Source organism: Phalacrocorax aristotelis, chromosome 12 (genome assembly GCF_949628215.1).
Source record: "Phalacrocorax aristotelis chromosome 12, bGulAri2.1, whole genome shotgun sequence".
Lineage (NCBI taxonomy): Eukaryota > Metazoa > Chordata > Aves > Suliformes > Phalacrocoracidae > Phalacrocorax > Phalacrocorax aristotelis.
Genome location: NC_134287.1, coordinates 3,095,888 through 3,117,046, shown reverse-complemented (window position 1 = coordinate 3,117,046; position 21,159 = coordinate 3,095,888). Strand labels below are relative to the sequence as shown.

The 21,159-nt window shown below is 44.0% G+C and overlaps 1 protein-coding gene across 3 annotated transcripts in view; it reads left to right on the top strand.

Moving 5' to 3' along the window:
• VSTM4 (V-set and transmembrane domain containing 4) overlaps positions 1 to 21,159 on the top strand; it is a 40,622-nt gene that overhangs the window by 7,430 nt on the left and 12,033 nt on the right. For all 3 annotated transcript variants that reach the window (XM_075107516.1, XM_075107518.1, XM_075107519.1), the window contains exons 3-7: positions 5,680 to 5,745; positions 7,156 to 7,263; positions 11,320 to 11,353; positions 16,391 to 16,497; positions 17,346 to 17,407. In XM_075107516.1, the coding sequence (XP_074963617.1) occupies positions 5,680 to 5,745; positions 7,156 to 7,263; positions 11,320 to 11,353; positions 16,391 to 16,497; positions 17,346 to 17,407 (377 nt within the window). The remainder of the gene's footprint in view (positions 1 to 5,679; positions 5,746 to 7,155; positions 7,264 to 11,319; positions 11,354 to 16,390; positions 16,498 to 17,345; positions 17,408 to 21,159) is intronic.

The following is a 21,159-nucleotide window of genomic DNA, read 5'->3' as shown; positions in this document are numbered from 1 at the left end:
CACTAATGATCCAAAGCTGAAGTTCTGTTTCGATTAGTAGCAAACACCATGGATCAATTTTAAACAATAGTAAGAAAAACCTAGTAAGAAAATAGTAAGAAAATCCTAGTCATGGCTTGATTTTAATGAGATAATGTTCTTAAAGATATTAAGGTTGTACAAGTAATGTGAAATTGGCTGGCGGGAGGGAGAGAAGATCTGTATGAATTTCCTTACTGAAGGAAAGCTGTAAGAACAAAAAAGGTACTTATTGTCCTGAGTTACCATGTCTCCAGTGACCTTCCACATTGCAGTCAGAAACTGGGGCTCCTGGACATACCACAGGAGGAGTTGGCCAGTACTAAGGTTGCTGTGGAGAGGGGAGCCATTAGGGTATGGGACACAGAATTCATTAGCTTCACAGCTCAAAGAACAGCTTCTTGTTTGATTTTTTTTGTTTTGCTGTTTGCACTCCTTTGTTTTCGAATGGGGAGGAATAAAAAACACCGGAGCCCAACATCTCCTGAACTCAGCCATTTTAATCTCTGGAGAGCATTAAGTTTTACAAGCACTGAGCCCATGTTGGGTGGCTGGAGCCATGACACAGTGGTTAGTCTTGTAACCCAGGGATATGAAATGAAACTTTATTGCTCGCATGATTTAGGCCTACAGACTTCACGCATTATCTTGCTCAGCAGTCATTCTTCCCTGCTGTTCCTGCGCTTGGCTAGGAGCTGGCTCTCCTCCCCCTCTCCCTGTCTCTTCCTCCTTCACCCCTTCGGCTGAAAGGAGAGATTCAGCCACTCTCAAGAAGGAACTGGCAAGCAGGAGGACCGGTCACCCCAACTGCCTCAGCCTCTCACCTCTGAGAGGGGGCAAAGCTGGAAGCTGGTGTGGGGAAGGGAAGCCAAGGCTCACATCTCAACCTACAGAGATCAAATGGTTCAGTTGCTGTGCTGGGGGAGGAGAGGCTGAGAGTAACTACCAGGTGTTGTCACTTCCAACAGCACCTCGAATGGATGGCCAGGGCTGAGGCAGGCAGGCCTACGAGCAGGGCTAGGAGGCCACCATACAATCCCGGAGTCTCCTAGAAGACAGACCACACCTTTTTCCAGTGCTTTAGGGAAGAAATTCTGAGGATAACTTGAGGGGTGGGAGCTAGCGAGGGCCAGGTCTGGTGTCAAGACAGAGAGAAGCAGTGAGTGAAAGTACTGTTTCAGCTGGGGGCGTACACTATACCGACCCTTCCCCTCAAATCCTCTGCGCCAGACCACATCTCTCCAAGAGTAATACACTGAAAGATAGATTGGATAACAAGTAATGTGTTTCTTACATGAAGGACTTGCAAAATAGACCACTGTGCTTGGAAAGGGAATGACATGTTCCAGGTAAAAAGGCAGCAGAAGAAAAAGTAATATAAAAATTTGTCAGACCACCTGTCATGGCCCTGCTCACAAAAAGCCACTCTGCATCTTTCATAGCCGCTCAGGCTATTGCTAACTATAACTCAGAAACTTCTCCTTGCTCCTCTTAGCTAAAGTGTGGGGTTCTGATCAATCTAGTTATTGCAAAGAAGGAAAACTGTAACTATTCAGTCCAGCCCTTAAATACTATTCCCCCCACCCATTTTTTAGTATGATTTATGAATCAGGGTGGGGATTTCAGACTCGTGACTTTGTCTTTCTCACACTGTCTGGTCAGCTGTACCTCTTCCCTCTGCTTCAAACATAACCAAAAGCAGAGCAGGAAACCTGAGACAAGGGAGGAAGGCAGGACCACCTGTAGACTAAACACACCAACAGTGTGCCCTGTGGGGATCCGAGGCAGACACCGCCCCCCACCCCCCCCGGAAGAGTATTTATTCTAATTCTAAATCCAGACTAAAGATGCTAAAAGACATCTGAAAAGTGACATGTCTTCAAACGCCGTAGCAACTGCTCTACTGCTACAAGCTTCTTGACTGAAAACCAAGGCCCACCTTAGCTAGCATTCAGTAATGCAGTGTGAGCGTACAGGACTCGCTGTGCCTGGGAGGGAAGGCAACTCTTCCGGAGTGGGGATAAAGTCTCCAATTTCCCCAATGGTAGCAGTTGGGCTTTTCAAGGAAATTTTATTCCAAACACAGTTTGTATTTTATATTATGATCAGTTACACTTTTTATTGCAAAGGGATTTCCTTATATTACAGTTAGATCCAGGATGCAGCAAAAGGAGTAACGCAAATTGCCTGAAACATTTGGATACTTAAATGGTACTGCTTGTGCTATGTAAAATAAGGTAACAGTATTCAAAGAAATCATAGTTGCTGTTTTGTCTAGCATTTTGTTCCAGTTAATACATCTGCAGTTATGCCCACATTCAAAATTAGTATCTTTATGCTAAAGCACCAGGCAAGTTTCTTAGAAACTTGCAGGTCAAGTGGATGCAGAAATAGGATTTACATCCCTTTTTTTTTTTTTTGTTCACACAGGAAAAGGAGGCCACTGTGTAAGACAGAAGTTTCCAGAGGGAATGGAAAAGGGTCATTCTGCTTCTTCAAAATCTGACTTGCTCTTGAAGCAGAAAAAAACCTGAAGCAGTTCAGTACCTAGCCTTTGTCAGCCACCACTATTCAAAGCAAAAGACCTTACCAGATTATGACTGGGTCTTTAGTATCTACTGCTATTATATTCAGATTTTGTTATTTGCTAGCAAGTTTGCAGGTGTGAACACGTATAGGCCATTAAGAAGTTGCAAATGCATTTTCTTGCGACACGGATTTATACAGATACACGTATCGGAGTTGTGGAGAAGCAACTGAGTTACAGGCTACAGTTCCTTAATGTGTAATGATGGCAGTTAAAAGTTTAGGTCCATATCTGGCTTCTCCTTTAGGGACAGAATACATGTTTTCAGAAAAGGAGCCTCATCTGATGGGGATGAAATCCTTAGGGTCTTCTGTTCATGGCCTCACGTGTCAACTACAGCAACTATGTAGTGTTTTCAGAAGGCCCAGCTGAAATTTGAAGTGTTGCAGTTTGCCCCTTTAGGGGTGGTGAATGAAAGACATCAAATAGGATTTATAAAAAGGCTGCTGTTAAATCTTGGTAGTAAAACAAAGAGAAGCATGTGTCCTGAGATTGCCAAGAATCACCTCCTGTTCCAGCCACGCAACATCTTCCCTCTAAGCTAAGGTGAACCTTTTCCCCTTCCCTCATCTTCTTATCAAAGGCATCTTTTCTTTTCCTGGACTTGTGTGGTCAATGTTAGCCTAAAACCAAGTTGGTGGTCTTCATTATAACACAGAATACACCAGAAAACAGTTTATTTGAGGAAAAAAAAGAGACATCAGAAAGATGGTTTTCCCACTGCCTTCCTATCAGAAAACTCAAAATAGAGACTAGTCCTCTCAGAAGAATACGCAGCACCTCCAAACCATCATTTACAGCTGGGTAATCCCTCAAGCCCACTATGCAAGGTACTGCGCATCCCCTAGGAACAGCAATACGTGGTCCAGATAGTTTACAATCCAAGAGACAGGACTACATGTAGGAGGACAAACGTAGAAAATTAGGCAGCCTGACTATAATCCTACTGGCTTGGACAACACAAACAAGTAGAGATGATCGCAACAATCTGCCTTGTCAGGAAGTTTATGTGTCAGAGTTTCCCGTAGAACAGAGTCTCAGTTCTATTAAGTATTAGTTACCTGGGGCATCTTCTAACAGTAAAAATGTTGCAAGATACAGGAATGTAAGATTCTGCCCCCCCCCCAATGGACAAAAGCCCTTTTTTTCAGGCAAGGTATTCTAAAATACTTGCTGAAAATCTGCACGTGTGATGCTTTCATGTAGCAAATGAGTAGCTCCGTTAGAATATTCAGGATAAGCTTCCCGTCACAACTAAACAGAAGACTTCATTAGTCCTGAAAGCAGTTCCGTATCCACTGGGGTAGACCCACACCTCACATCCCTACTCCTTAATGAATTACTTTCCAGTAAGAAGGAGGTTCAGACCTCATTGGCAATGTGAAGGACATCACCAGACTTGTATTCCCTTGCAATGAATACTAGCAGAGAAAAAAAAATATATATCATGGATTGTAAGTGAGATCATCTAATCTGATGTCATCAAAAAATGTCAGCACACATAAACAATCTGGCTGGGGAGAGCAGAGAGGGTTTTAAACAGTGATCCAGCAGTCAGAGCATTTGGATTCTAGTACTAGGCTCTACAGCTGTTATGATATTGACATTCATCCATTTGCCCAGAGCTCTGTAGTCTGTTCCTCTTCCTGAAGCACAGAGTGCAATTCTGTGCAAAATCTGCAGCGATTTTCCCTCTTACTTGAATTAGAACAGTCATTCAGTCAGCCTTTTTTGCAGGATATAAAGGTGAGCTGGTACAACTTGTGGTTGTGCAGTCTGCCTTGTCAAGGAAGGAAACCCCACCCATAGGCAGGGGAATTACTCCGGCTGAGAAGTTAGGCTGTTGTGCACTCATCAGGCAATGACCATTGATACAGCAGTGAGAGCAGTTTACATGAATTAATATGTTCAGGATGATCTGTTCCTGCACCTAAGCCAAGGACGCTGAAGGTAGGCAGATGTGTTCTGCTTCCCAGCTCAGATAGGCTCTCTCTGAAGCGTTTGGATGTGCTTCACAAAGTCCATGCATGCACGGGTGGCTTTTTTGCATACAGGTGTCGTATCCATGTATCTTTAGAAGGCATGGCATAGAAGCCAACTTCGGAAGGAAGGAAGGCAAAGAACTCATGAGCAGTGCTTCCACTTTAATGGGATATTTGGGTGCTGTTGTAGGAATCGCAGGGCAGTTCACATGCCAAGGAACATCCACGAGAGCTTTGGAAGGGAAGTTGGACAAAATCAGGGACCTATAGGGCCAGTCCTGAAGCTGGGTAAATGCTATCATAGCGCAGAAATTACTTCAGTGCCAAGCATTGCTAGAATGACTTCCCTCTTTTTTTAAAAAAAGCTGTGCTTATTGTGAATGGCTCCGAGTCAATTCTCAGGAAGCCTTCAGAGGTGTGTCCTCCAGTGCAGCTACTGCTTTTCCAGTTATTTTGTTTCCCTTAACCTCTAAGACTTAGACTACAGTGTTAAAAATCCTTCTTAATATATAACTACAAGGGAAAATAAATTCCCATTCTCTTGAGCAAAAGTTGTTCATCTCCTCTCGCAGAAGTAGCCTGTTTTGGGAGAGAAACGCGAATGGCGACACTAGAGGTATGAGTTCTGCTTCACTGAGAACAAAGAGAATGAAATCAGCTACATGAAGCGTTAATAGCAGCTTTTCCCTGGGATACCCAGACAATCCCCACAATGCCACAAGCACATTGCCACCCTGTTCTAAGGCCTAGGCTCTTCTGAAGTGTATTTCCATCCTCCTGCTGTACTTCACTGCATGTCTCCATGATTTCCTCATGACTGAAGAGCCACACATTGCATCTTCCCAGAATAAGATGACAACAGGGAGGCCATACAGCACTTGTGAGGGGTGCCAAGCCAGATGAGATTTGCTGGAAGACATTTTTGTAATGTTGTTTTATAAGTACAGCGTTTCATTGAAAGGTAATTGTCCTGTGAGATAAGGCAAGATCTTGGTGCACTGAAGTCTAAGGCAGAACTACATTTACTTCAAGAGGCCCCAATATTTTATGCCACACATTTTCAGTTCTTGATGTGTCTTTTTTTTTTTCCAGTGATTTCAAAATCTTCTGATGATCCCACTTTCAAGAAAAACCATGATGCTTGGAAGTTTTTTGAAGGTAAACGTACATCTAACTGCTGCTGGTTGTATACAAGGTGTACTGTAGCACTGAACTGAACTAACAACTAAATTTCCCCAATCAGGCCTAATTTTGCTAGTTCCTGTGCAAACTCGGGTCTCACCGGAGAAAGCATGCCACAGAGTACAAGGGGTGCTGGAGAAAAGAGAAGGGAAAGCTCCAGTTTCTCATATGTTTGTTATGGTCAATAGGAGGATAACCTATGCCTGGCTACTCACACAATGCAAATAAATCCCCTTACCCAGGAAGGTGCTCAGTGTCTCTGAAGAGGTACCAAGCACTCTGCACTCCCACTAGCCTTCGGAACGGCTCGCCAGCACTGCAAGAGCAGCCTAAAGCTCCCTTGAGTTTCCAGATAAGCAGTATTTTCCAGAATTTGCAGCCAGCTGGGATTCCCTCCTCCTCCTGCCCCAATGTGAAGCTCCAGTGGAGCACCAGCTCACAGCCACTTTGCTGCGTTAACTGCCAGGCAGTAGCGCTCGCTTGCAAGCTGGCCTTGATTCTGTGGGGACCTTTACTGTTTAAACCACAATTTACAAACTATATTGTTGTATTGTGTAAGGGGAACAGAGCACAGAACTGCAGGTCAGGGGTCTGGTTCCAGCAATGCTATTTTCTACAAGAACACTTGACCTCTGAGGTTTAGTTTCTCCTCTGTGAAGCAGGAAAGAAGCCATTATACCTCCCTAAGGACATTTCAAGACATTAATGGGTAGAGCATCCTTTAAGTACTCTATTTAAAGTTCTAGTAAAAGCAGAAATAAGTCATTAAACATTTCTTCTCCTTCTGAATAAAATACTCCATCTTGATCTGCCATGGTACAACTCCTGTCAGCTCTAGTGGGAATGTGTTATGGCACCTCAGTAAAAGCCATAAAGGGAGACTGAGGCCGTTGATTAAAAAAAAATAATATGAAAAAACCAACACAAAAATGTCCAGCCAGTGCTGCCACCAGAAGTAGCAATCACAGAGTTTATTCCTTCTTCCTCAACCACTCAGCATTCCCACCACTTTTTTTTTTTTTTTTTAAAAAAACACAACACAGTACAGCTTTTTGAACTGGGCAATAATCTAACTGAAGTCCTTTTGGTTTTTAGCTGCCCCACCAAAAAAGTAGCAGAAAGAAAAAGAGAACCCCCCCCCAAACCAGCCCTTTCCTCCATCCAGAAAGCAAGCCCTCATAACTACACCTATTTTCATTTACGGAGACTTCAACCAAATTTTAAACTGAGAAGGATGCTGGGAAGAGGGTTACATTACTTCTGAACTATTACCCTAAACCTTTTGGGCCAGGGCCTATTCAGACCTTGTAGACGTAACTTTTTATGATCCTGTAAGCACGAAGCATACGGCTGCAACACTGACCGTCACTTGTGCTTGGCTTTCAGATCTGTACGTGTATGCCGTCTTCGTGTGTTCAATAGGAATCGTCAGTGTCCTCCTCTTTACACTTGTCATTCTCTGTCAGTCACTCCTGAACAAGAGGAGATCCACAGGTGAGAGAAATGTCATTCCTGCTGACTGCAAGGCCCTTACCAAAAAGGGACGGGGGCAGGGGGAAGGAGAATGCAGAAAATGCAGGGAAGATAAATATCTACTTGCCTTGATTTTATTAAAACAACAAAAAAATATTGGTAGAAAAGACCATTTCTGCCAGCAAAACTAGAACAAAAGCAGTTTGCTCCCTTTGAATAGCATTTTCACTTTAAATTTGCTTTGGACTTTTCAAAATTTTTCAGCTTTGCTTAAACATAAATGGAAGGTTTTTGGAACTTCTTTCAAAGAACAAGCGCTGTATCATTAAGTTGCATTCTGACCAGATCTAGCTAACAATTTGTGTGAGTGACACTTCTGCAGACAAGTTCAGAGGGGTTTCGAAGCGGTCATCTTCTGTTTTCTTCTCCCTTCCTGACTAGCTGTCAACATTCTTGGGAAATAGGGGTTGTTATCAGCGCTCTCCTCCGTAGCGTTCTTTAAAACTAAAGCAACATTTTGTCATTCAGATGTGCCTTTTCATAACAATCTTTCAAGATCAAGGATTACCATTCCATTCTTACCCTCAGAGAGGGCTTCTCAGAGGCTAAACCTGCATGAGAACAGCCCTACTGTAATCAAAAGTGCTATTTCAGATCTGTGGAGTAGCTCTACTGTCATTTCAGTTTGAGTGGTTTATTTGGAGACCTCACACAAGCTGTGAGGATGAGATACTAGCATGCTTATCAGCCACCACGTTAGAGGGAGTGTAAGGACCATCTCTGAACAGAAGCTTTCAAAAAGAGTTTGGTTAGTGATTTGTCCTGTTAATGGCAGGAGAGAGTCGTGACTTTGCTGCCTCTTCAGCACTACGCACATACCAAGAAGGAATGAGTGACTCAGATACATGAGGGAGAAGACATGTAAGCCAAAAATAGATGTATACAGAAGTCCTTGCCTGACCACAAATACATCTCAGGCTGTGGCTCCATCTTCCCAGTAGCGTGCTCAGTAGAGTAACTCTGATTCTAAGCGAGCCCAACAGCTCTGCTTGCCAAGAGGAAGGAGGAAGTTCAGTGTTATTCTTCCTACCCTGTTAAGTGATGACAAAGGTTTTGTGCCAAGGGGGTACCCACAGTAAAGTACGTTGGTCATGGTGAGTCACCCTGAAGCCACAAGCACTAGACACACTCATGTATCCTGGTTTTTCTTGAGCAGACACTGGGCTAGATTTTGCTTCTGGTTTTGGTGATTTATGCTGGTGTAAGCATAGAAACAGCTTGGAGAAAAGGTCTCTGGACATTGAACCGACAACAGTTAAATAAAGAATTAATACAGAATAAGCACATACAACAGAGAAAAAGTAATTTCTTCTGAGCTGCTAAAACCTTTCTTCACTACCTTCATATCTGAATAATTGCAGGGCTTTACCAAATTTTTGTGTCCATTTTGAACATTATCCAGTAAACACTGGCAGCATTAAACTTATGGATCCAATGGAAATATAACAGAATAAAGCTTAGCAGACAGGCACTCAGTATACAAGGATAAGATTTTCAGGCAAGTCTGTCAGCTAGGACCACCTGATCAGTGTTGTCCAGACCCACATTAATTGGCTCGTCATCCAGTCAAGCATCAGGGAATTAAGATTTCCCTGATGGAACAGTAGAAGAAACATCAGTGATGGACAGAGCCTCCACCAGCCCCACATTGCTTTTTCTGCCCACAACCTCTGGGCCACAGCAGCAGGCTCAGCCGTGAACCCCTGCCCCAGGGAGCAGCACTCAGCACATGAGAATAGGGCACAAAAAGCCCCCTCCTCCCTCAACACTCCTCTGCCGCCTCTAGAGGCACCTTCCAGGGGTTAGGGTCTGACCACAAGATACCCACCCTGTCAGCCAACAGCAGTGCTCTCTCATTCAGACTGTTAGGATAAGGCATTGCTCCTCAGAAAACATTATCTTACCTCCTCTCCATCCTCAGCACTCTGTACCTCCATCCTGGGCTAGACCAGGCAGATGCCAGTACTCATGTGAAAAGAGCCTGCTCTGAAATCATGATGTCCATCCTTCCCTGAGGAAAGAAGACAGGCAGAGTAAAGCAGTCCTCCCTCTGCATCACCCCAAGCCTCCAGGAAGGCTCCAAGCACAGCCTTCTTCCACCTTCAGTGAGGCAGTTGCCACACCATCTTCCCCAGAGGTCCTTCTAGAGAAGCCTGGCTCTGCTCTGCCCCTTGAGACCAGGCCAGGGGCCCAGGACAATCAAAACTATTTCCTAACCTCACCTTGCTGGGCAAATTTCCATCAGGGCTTCTCCCAGAGCCTCTCCAGTCACCCCATCACACAGGCACCAACAGCTCCCACCACCGCAGCTTCCTCCCCCAGCTCCTCGGCCCTAATACCACAAGGAGAATCACCTGCCTTGCCACACCCCACCACGCCCCACAACAACCCAGCCCAACTCAACCCCACCCAGGGAGCAGAGGCAGACACCCGAGTAAGTGCGAGGAGAAGAGGGAGGGAGAACTCTGCCCAGCCCTGTACAAGAGCAGCCCAGCCTGGGACAAAGAGCAGCTCATACCTGAACTAAAAGTTGCGATTTGCAGTAGATGAAACTAGAATTGATCCCTCTGGAGTGTCTGTCTATGAAACCTGCGCAGATCCTGGCTCACCTCAGGCCTCTGATGTTAGAAGGGTAATACCAAACCCAGTTCCTCACCAGAGGAGCTCTCGGTTTGATTGGATGGGCACTGCAGCTGGGGCTGGCGCAGAGTGCAGGGCAGCTGTGAGATGCTGTGGGAAGCAGTAATGGTTGCAGCTGGCAACCCCTCTGTGGTTTTGGTAGAAACCTATGCCCGTCTGTTATGGGAGTGGTTGCTCTTCCCAATCCCTGGTTCAAAGGGCAAAGCAAACCAATACATACCTAGAGACACATAAAACCATGTCAACGGTGTGCATGAGCATCCCCTTACTGCCGAAGGGTCAGGCCTACTGTTCTGTACATCTGAAAAAGGCCAGGCAGATAGATGGAAACGCTGCCTTGGCTGACTTAGACATGGCCCCTGTGTTAGCCCCGGTTCCTAGTGCTCTCAGGTCCCCTTTCCTTAGGACTAAAATGCACCTATCTAGGAGCTGTGTAGGTTCCTTAGAATGGGAGAATTTAGATAAGACCAAACATGAAAACTTTCCTGTCGAGAGGGGCATAATCATGTAAGTGCACTGTTGTCTGGCTTTCACGGCCTTTTGAAGAACAGAGGACGTGAAGGGAGTGGGGTGTCTATGTTGTATTCAACTTCACATCATGGCCCAGGGATGCACCCTTCTTTCCTTCCGAGAGATAAGTTGGCAGTAGGTCAACCAGAAGATCCAGAGCCTCTCCTCCTGCCTGCATGTCTCCGCACTCAGCGCGTGCCACAGCTTGGGCAGGGCACAGAAGCCACTAAGCCACAAAAGAGCATCTTAATAACCCTGGGTCCCAAAAGGCTGCTGGGGGGCAGCTGGGGGGCCCTCGCTCATGACTACTGTTTCAAATGAATATGAAGCAGAAGGGTTTATACAGCTCACACACACACAGCTGTCAGAGACAGGATAGTGGCTGGACTGGACCTCTGATCCCATCCCAGGAGGCAATCCCTGCATGCCTGAGGCCACAGCCTAGCTCACATTAGGAACAGCAGTGGCTCCTGTGGGTGCATGGTTTATTTCAGGCTTCTGGAAATAAATAGAGGCACCACAAGGGAAATAAAAGTCTTCAAAGTAAAATTACTGGCCTGCTGTGCTTTTCCTTAGCAAGCTGTCTTTGGCTGGGCCGACCACTGGAATGTGTGCTGCCCAGCGCTTCCACAGCAGATTTTTGGTGTTCTTTGATACATTCCCCTCTCCCAGGCCTAGCTATGTCTTTGAGTCAGACTACCTTTTAACACAGAATATAATGTATGGCGATGGTTAGCAGCTCTGCCAGTGTAGCAACCTGTTCCCCCCACGGTCTCAGCAGTGCAGGTCTATCTGCAGTGCCCATTTGTAACTCATAACCTGTGTTGGTGTGAAGCCACATTTGCTTTCTTTTTCTTTTTTTAACAGTGAAGCATTACCTGGTGAAATGCCCCCAGAACAGGTAGGAGATTACGATTCTCTTTACTATAACCCAAGGCACCAGTTCTGGTTGTGTTTTGCTATGTATGTTAGAGAAGATGAGTAAAGTTCTCCAAAAATGCCTACAGGAGGATAAAGGGTCCTGGGTCCATGACTCATACACGTTCCTGCAGGCCGACATCTGCTGTGCATGATAAGGGAGATGTGCTTGGGCTATCGAGCTGTAGGTCCTGCAGGTGCTTCAGTGACAAGCCTCTCCTTGAGGCTCTGAATTTCTTTCTGGAGAATCCTGCTTTCATCCTGTGTAGCTTCCCAGGGTTTCCTGACACCTCACCAGATGGCAAAGACTTAAACCATCCCTGTACATAAAACAAACCACAATGTTACCCAGTGATTCCTGCACCCAGGAACAGGGAGTGGGGCTCAAAAAGCAGATTTTCTAGGCCTGCAGCCTATTCCCAGCTGAAGATGCCAAGAGATGGGAAAAATTCTACTTCTGCTGCTGTCATTAATCGCTGTCCCTTTAAATACCACCCGCTGCCGAAAGTTTTTGATTGTGTGGTGTGATAAGACGGATTTCCATCGTATGATCTTCTTGAGATATAAACTGTGCTGGAACTGCAGTAAAGAAAAGAAGACAGGAGTATTTTACAAACAAAAAAGATTAAAGAGGGATGCCTCAGAACAACACAGAAGAACAGCTGTTTCCGTTTTCAGCGACACAAAATGTGTTTTTACTTGTAGTTTAAATCCGGTACCACTTGGTATCAGAGATACTATTTCTCATAGTGTCTTTGAGATACGATGATATCTCAGTAGATAGATACTATGAGGTTCAATGCCAAGTACAGCATATCCGAGACCCTAGATCCAAAACCAGGGTAATTTTTAGTGCATTCCCATGGGATTACCGCTGTGTTCAATCTAACCAGCACTTGGATGTAACTGAAGTCACAACAAAGCAACAGAGTTCAGGAAAGGCCAGCGCAAACTGAAACTTGCATGTTATTCATGGAAAGATCTTTGTTCTGTGACCCTGACCGGCCATTGCACCACACCAAAAATTGACAGAGACAGCTCAGCAGTTTTCATTTTTCCCTGGATGTTTTCTCTTTCGCCTTCTTTATTAGCTGCTGGGACAAAGTTGGAATTACAAAAACACACACAAAAAAAGAAGGGGGAGGTGGAGGAAATCAAAGTAGCTTGGTAGAGAGCACACGAAGGGGAGAAAAATGAGACTCGACTGAAAAGATGACTGACAAAATGGAGCATGGCAGTCAGATAAAAAGACTTGTAGTATGGAATCTGCCTCTCTGGGAATAAATGATGTGGTAGTGTTACTCCTGCAAACACTAAACTTAGGAGGCTGAATAGCAGGGGGGAAACAAGCCAACAGGATTTCTTCACTGTAAAACAGAGCCTCTGGAAGGGAAAGAAATACACGGCTCTATATGAAGAAAAATAAGGTTTCATGTAGTTCAGTGTGCCGAGCTACGCTAATGAAAGCCCTGATCCCACAGATGCATGTCTGAAGTGCATTGACTTCGGGGCTTTAAAGATAAATACCCGTGAAAGAGTCAGCAGTATCATCGTTTTTGTTACGTTTCGCACTTAGTACCATTTATTTTCCACTCCTCTGCTCAAAACACAAACCAATTCCTTTGAACTCACTTCTTTTCACCTGCGCATTCCTTGTCTTGGAACTTAATTCAACACATTTAGACGCAAAACCCAGTGTCTAAATATCCATTAGGCCAAACTGATGAGCTAATTTGCGCGAGATTCCTGCCAGTCAAAATGAATACGCTGTGCAAAACTCAGTCTTGATTAGACAGGCTCAGCTCCAACTCCCTTAGTGATATTTCAAACTCAGAGCAGAATCCAGTTTCAAAATTACATTAATAGTCCAGTGTCTAAGAAATGTCGGTACTCCCACTGCAGTAATACCTAAGCATCTTAAAATATTTCACGTCTTGACATCATAATGGTGTTTTTACTTAATTGGAATCTGAAGCACAAAGGGCTAAGTGATTTGCCCCGGGTCTCACAAAATGGCCTTGGTAGAAAAGAAAATGAAATCCAGATTTCCTGACTAGAACAAAGCAAATGTTTGGGTTTTGATTTGCTACTTGACCAATAACAAATTAAGGAAAAAAATTAGTTAACCAAAACCCATTTCTTTCCCACATTTTAAAAATATATACCTAAATAAAAAGTACAGTTATTTTGGCTTTTCTAAACCACCTAATTCTGTTTTCTGGGGTTTTCTTTTCTTTAAATATCCTCCTTATTATTATCTTCCTTGTTATTAGCTCATTTTGTCAGTTTTCAGATCCAGAAACCCCCAGGAGGTGTAGCTTTGAAAACAGGAAACTTTTTTCCTGTCGTTTATTTATTTATTTTGGCTTGACCCCTCCAGTCCTTCAGTGACTGCTCTTCTGGAGGCAGATAATTTGAGGTGAAAAAAGCGTTCCCCTCAGAAAGCTCCCCGTCCCATGCCTTGGTTCCACAGTGCCAATCTAAGAGCGTAGGAGCAAACCCTGGCAGGCCGAAGCAGAAGCGAGTACCCAGCTCCCCCCTTGGCACCTTCTCTCACAGCTCCCCTGCTTGGGAAACATCAAAGCAGCTCCCGGTTCACTTGGGTGAAGTTTGTGTCACCCCCCTGCAGGCAAGAGGGAATAGCTGGCCTGTACAACCACAGAAAAAGTCCCACATCCTTGACTTGAGTAAGGATAGTAAAGCCCCGAATGGCAGTAGTTTGCCTGCTCTTGGCAAGGGATGTTCCAGAAACACCAGCCGTGACCTCCAGGGAAACCGCCGTCCTGGTGCCATGATTGTTAGACACCTTCCACGGGATCTTTTCCCTCAAACTCCTGTCTTTTCCTTGCTCGCTAAAAAATCATTAGCTCCTTCAAGAAATGTGCGATGTGACACTGTTGAAATAGAAGCCAGGAGGCCGGAGGAGGAGCTGGAGATAAAAAACCCAACTTTCCCTTTAGCCGTAGAACAAGACAAGCTTACAAAGAGGCAGTGTTTCAGAGCCAAGGAGTCTTTTCTGAGCTTCCTTGTTTGGTTTGAGGAGCCCAGTTCTAAGACAGCAAGTACAGTTATTGTATCTCCCAGAATTAGTTAACCCTCTATGGCCCTGGCATTTAAAAGAAAAGCATAAGCTACAAAAACATTTCTCTGCAGCTTCACTTCTTCAGTGGCAAATCGGGAATAATAACTAATGCAATGAATTGACACTAAGGCTTTTCATATATTGTGCTTAAAGTAGCTGGAGCAGAATGAAAGTATCTTTAAGCTACACATCTGCTTTAATGACCTTGGATTATCAAAACAAAAGAATACCTTAAACAGTCATTCTCGCCCCCTTTTTGGTATTCTTTGCAGTTTGCTGTGTTTGAGCAATGGAGCTAGGCAGGACAGCTTCATTTCCCGCTGGTTTTAAACAACTTCATGTTTTGATTTTAATATAGAAACAAATGGTTGTTGTGGGCAGTGTGTGCAGGCAGGCTTGGAAATTATTTTAATACAACCCTCAGTTTACATAACTGACGTGATTTATTTATAAATCATGAAAATATTTTATCTTTTAAACACTTTAAAAAAAGTTTGGCAGCAAACCTATGTTTTGGGCTGAGTACACGAAAGAGAACTCCTCAGGAAAATCAGCAAACCAGAGGCTTGTTGTAATCTATGCAAGTGTAAATCCAGAGTGATTTTTACCAATGGTAGTGACATTCATTTGGATTTACAGCTGTGTAAAATGATAATGTCTGTTATTTTGTTATTCTTGTGTGGGCAATAGCAGAGACATCTTAACTTTCATTAAGACTTTGGCCCAGTTTGGGTATTTTATTCTATTAATATAAAGAGAATGTTTCATTATGCAAAAGAACCTGGAGAGGAACAGCAACTTGGGACAAATGATTTAAAATTCAGTGAATTCAGTGCTGTCAGCGTTGTGCCTATGGAGGCCCTGGCTGCATCCCATCGCGTGGTGTAACTCACCAGCACAGAGCAGAAAGGTCCCCACAGCCATACTGCGTTAATCTTTCCCAGGGCGAGCCCATGGTCAGATGCATCTGAGCAACAGCTGCTTACCAAGTCACCTCCACCACCGCATCAGCATAGCTAACTGCCACACACTCTCCTCCCACCCCAGCTGTAAGTTAAGATTTCTTTCATTACCAGTTAAGCCCATACAATTTTATCTCGCGTTAGTTGCAAGCTGGGAGCGCCTGCACAGCTCCCGCAGCTGAGCTCACACTCGCTGCCAGTTGCTGCCAGTGCATATCCAAGCCCTAAATATTCAAAGCAGGAAACCTCAGACTTTGGGAGATGCTAAGGGTAAAAAACCCAGACTTAGAGGATTTGAAACAGTAATAGTTCAAACGCAGAAACTTTCTTGGACAGGAGTCTGTTTACAATATAGCTTGTACTTTTCCCTTATACCTACTAGTGCTTTTTCAGCACAGATGTACTTGGAGAATGCCTGAGTTCAGAGATCGGGGCACAGGTTCTCCATTTTAGGTGCCCTGAGTGCACCAGCCTCTTCTACAAAGCTAGCTTTTCCAGATGTCTGAGGGCTTGCTGCACGCTCTCCTGGCCTGCTGGCCCCTCAGCCGTAGCCCAGAAACCACACCGAAGATTTTGCTTTGCCGTGTGCTTTCTGTGTGAGCTTATGCGAGTCACCTAACCCGTCTGTGCCTCTGGCCCTCATCCTTGGTGCAGCAGTGGGGTCAGGCATGTTTTTTAAGGAATAGGTGCTATGAAATGAGTCTTGTTTAAACCTGACACTTTGCATTTTCTGTGCCAGGACAGATCGGACTCCTGAGTTTCTCAGCCAGGCTGTATGGTTGAAAAAAACACAAGACCCAGAGCATTTCCAACTCCTGAAAGAGGTTTTTCAGTATATCGCCAGGTCAAAATCCAAGGTGTTGGTCAGGGACTCTTACACATGGAAGGTGACATGTTTGCATGAGCTCACTGGGACAAACTCTTTCCCTCCATTGCCTTTTCACTTTTCCCTCACCTATGGGTCTCTGCTTTGCAGCTCAGGGGAGACAGTTACCAGTGTGACAAGCACATCCCCTCTACAGCCCAAGAAGGTAAAGAAAAAGAAAGAGAGAGTGGAGCAGCCACCAGCCATCCCAGCAAAAGGTATGAAAACAGAGCTGCAGAGGTATTTCCCATCCCGAGCACAGCCACGGAGGGCCAGCAGCACGTGGGAAGTCAGGACTCCTGCACTCTGCCACAGCGCGTGCATGTGGGTGACCTGGGCTCGCTCCCGTCGGCGGGGGGAGGAATGGCCTGTGCCTGCTGCTGGGACCAGGCTCTCACCTCCCTACAGCTTTAGCTACTGAGAAGCTAGTCACTGAGTCCAGGCGAGAATTCTCAGCTCCCACTAATCAGAGAAGAGAGGGGAAACTGTATCAATATTCACCCTGCTCAGAGAGAAAATTGAAGTTAGGCAAGACGAAATTTCATGTTGGGGTTAGATTGAGAGAGCTGACACATTGCACTCTTAAAATTGCAAGTGCACTCGAGAAGTCAAGCAAGCCGAGCAGATAAACAACCTCTTGGGGAGCCTCACTTTCAAAGAGGATTTGCAATTGCCTCCAGGGTGAACCACACAAACTCTTGGGCATACTTTCTGAACGCTGCTGCCGGCGCTGGGTCACTGAGCGAGAGGAGGGAAAGGACCCAAAGTTTTACTGTGCATTGGACCACAAGTGACCAGGTGTCAAGAGGTGTAGTTGCTCTGGCTTCTGCACACAAACAGCATGTTTTGCATATCAGATTCTTTAACCTTAAGAATGTTTCTAATTCATAGGCCCTATGTTTCATTGTAAGATACGTTACCTGAAATACAGTTAAACTCTGGTATAAGTACATGTATTTGTTCCCAATCCATTACTAATCTGTAATTTATAAATTGCTAATGCATGTACTAAAATGACAGTGAATGATGGTAAAATGAAATGATCCCTTAATATTTATTCCCATAGCTCCGATAGCCAATAATTTTCCTAAGCCCAAGCTCTTGAAACCTCAAAGAAAATTGATCCTGGTAAGTAATTTTCTGTGACATTATTTTCTCCATGTTCTTCTCTCTCAATACAACTGCTGTAATGTTGACAGAACTCTAGGTGCAGGAACTATAAATTGGCTTAAAAATCATACAGTTCCTTTTTTCCTAAGTAATACTTTTTCAAGTGATGAATTGTCTTGGCTCTTTTAATTTTGATCATTGAGTTACACTGGATTCTGTTTTCCAGCTTTCTAGCAGTCATCGTGTCTACAAATTTAGCTTGTTCTTAAATGAAACCTGTTATTGATTCTCACATGCTTCTGGCAGCTGGTGCTTTTGAAAGAATACCAGTTACTGACAGAATCACAACCGCATTGGTCACGCTGCTTTTGAGACTTTTCAAGTCAGAAACAGGGGACCTGTTTCTTTCCTACAGTGATGTGAATCAGGAATAAATGAAGTTGCAGGAATGAGATGTATGTATATAGCTCATATTAAGGAAAAGAAAAACTCATATCGAAGTTTCTGTTGGATATGAGTTTCTGTATGAAAAAAAAAACCTGCAGATATTTGCCAAACAAATCAGATGGAGAGTGTTTCTTTGCTTTAGTAACAAAGCAATACCTGGACAAGACATCCAAGGTAACAGAGACAGAGTTTTTTACCAACTATTTTCAGATCTCTCTATAAAGAGGCTGGTCTGCTAGGCTCCCTGTATAGTCAATAGAAAGAGAGGTGAGTTAGACTAGGAGCCTAATGCTCCTACTAATTCAGGCTAGATGCTCTGAATTGCCTTCTGGGGATCCTTTCTCCCTTCTCTGGCAATAGAGAGAGCCCAGAGTGACTAAGTCCCTAACTTAGGTGAAGGTGCATTCCTAAAGTTAGGCCATGTGAATAACCTGAACGCCTCTGTGACGGCTTCACTTTTAGATGGGGTTAGAATTGGGAACCTTCCCACCAGCTGTCAGTAAATAACCTCTGCCCTTTTAAGCATGGTCAGGGTACAAGCCAGGGTACCTGGGCATAATGCCAGGTGACTTCAGAACATCTCCGCTAAAATCTTAGGCAATACTTCTGCTTGGATACGGAGCGCACCTCTCCTCTGCTGGTCCTGCAGGGATTGCACCTTGGCAGGCTCTGCTCATACGGGCCAGGTTTCTGCAGAGGAAGAGGTAGAGTTTTAAATGTCTGTGAAAAAAAAACTTATATCCATGTAAGTAATTGTGTCAGGCCAAAGCTGTGCTGAGAGGACAAAGACAGGGCCCTTGGCCCCAGGGGATGCCAGCCACCCGTTGCCGTGCACACTGCATTAGTTGCTGTGCCCAGGCACGCGGCTCCGCCAGGTATCAGTCAGGCTTCAGCCCTCTGAGGAAAAGCTCTCATCAGTTAAAGCACTCAGACTCTTCCTGCAGGTCAATAAAGCACATCAACACATGCCAAACTTGAGGTAAATCTGTTTCCAGATGCTTTTTCTTTCTGGAATAAATCCAAGGATGTGGGCCACAAATAGCTGTTAGCTCTTCCCTTCCTGCTACGCGACCCCAGTCAAGGTTCAAACTATTTGGAGGTGAGCAGGAATAAAGCCTTTTCGAACAATGAAATCAGCTTTGTTTATCCTAGAGTGACTGAGGATCCGCACACCGCATGCAGCCAGCAGACCCGGCGTTAATGCCTTGCTGTTGGACTCGAGTCCAGCTCTGCTTTTTTCCCTTTCATATTTCACCTCAAAGTGCACCTGGAGACACATTGCAGCTGGCAGAAAACACACAATCTATGGATGTGAGTTAGTTTTAAGTCAAAAAGTAATCCAGCAAATAGTATCCAAAGGATTTTCAAGACCCAAACTCACCTAGTGATACTTCAAGGGGCAAAGTAAACTAAACCCAGGTTAGCCTATAAGAAACTACTCAGAAGCTGAGCAGGACACACCCCAGAGCTGTTTCCCATTTCTGTTCCTCTTGCCTCCCTTTACAACACAGTTAGTTAAACTCTATGTTTTAGTATTTTCAGAAAAAAAAAGAAAAAAAAAATCCATTTTTTCTGCTTTTAAATGATTTTTCAGTGAGGAAACTAAAGTAATTGAAGTAAAAGAAGTTTCAACAAAGAAACAAAATGGTAATAATTAGAGAAAAAGACATAACAAATTCATCTAAATGAAACATTTTATTGATTTTCAGCATACTTGCCTCCCCATTTTTTTAAATTCTCAAAAATTTCTCAGATTTTAGATTTTCAGTCTGCTTTGGCACAAAAAATGTTCTGTCGTCATCCTGCCAAATCTCTGCAGGATAAAAGAATTTTTTCTTTCTAACTGTAATTGTTGCACAGCTGAAGTCAGCACTAGGTCTTTTTTCAGTGATGGCACATAGTTACTAGGTGATCATCACTGCAAAGACAGACTCAGACTGCTGAGTTTCTGGACTTCTGCAGCTTCCCTTTGCAACCCAAGTAAGGTACCACACCGGGCACCAGGAGAATGTTCTAGAAAACCTAAGCAAACAAGCTAGATTATAAGGGAACATTACAAAATAATTCCAGTGTTTTGGGAAATTTTTTGTAATAACCTAAATACCAGCAAAATTATTTCCAGAGGACATATGCTTCTGGTTTCTTGAAAGATGTTTATAATAAGCTAGAGAATTTCTTTTGTTGTTAAAGTGCTAGAGTGGGTTGCACTATAATTTTACAAGAATACAATAACCTGGATAAAATATGGACATAATCTCAATGAAAATTAAAAAAAAAAAAGAGAAAGCCTAGTATCATGTTCAATTGCACAGCCTTGAGTAAAGCCTTTTAAAAACTCTGCTTAAATCATATTGCTTTTGCTTTAGCCAGAATAACAATTCTATGCTCCCCTTGTTGCAAAAAATATTGCCCATCAGTGTCATTCTCTATTAGCATCAATGAGAAATGTGTACAGATCAAAGGAAATAGAGATGCTGAAATGCAAAAAGGGATGTTTTTTATAGCACGCAAGAAGCACAGAGAGTCATTAGGAAGAAGAAAATTCTAGGGGCCCACAAATTCTGCTCTCTGAGGGCTGTTCTGCTGCAGCCTTAAGTACTTAGCCCTTTGAGTTGGTAGGGATGAATCTTATACTTCCTCAACCAAATTTTCGGTTAAGCCTTTCATTGCCTTCTGGAGATTAGTTGTCACAGCCCAAGAGTGTCAGTTATAGAACATAATCTAAATGAAAAGGTTTCAGTGTCTTTTCATGAAGGTTTGCACCACCAAGCTCAGGAGCTCCTGTGTGATTCATTGGAGCCAACAGAAAGATGTGAGACTTCAGGTTAGACCGAATCCTGCAGTCTTTACTTAGGCAAAATTTTTGTTGACTTCATCATTTTCACACTAAATTTTAAGGGGAGGAATACCTGCATGGATAAGACAGGCTATAGGGAATCTTCCTGATTCTGCTGCTGACTTACACGGCCTTTTCTAAGTCATATAATCATCCCACTTTGAAATCAGGTAAATATATCCTGTATTATAAATTATTCCCTTGGGCTTAGTTCTTCAATCTCATTGTAACATGTAAAGCACACAGCACATGAGAGTGGGCTTCTGCTGTTCCTACACTGACTAACCTCTTGAATAACCTCTTTACTGGAGTGTATATGGCTTCTTTTGTTCCCCACCACAGAATACACACTGGTCCTGTATGACTTCTGAAGCAGAGCTGCTTTCAGTGACCACAGCTGAGCTATTTAAGAGAAGCATCCTCCCACCTTCAGCTCACACAGCGTAGACAGCATTGTTTATCTCGGCATGGATTGGATCACTGGTGG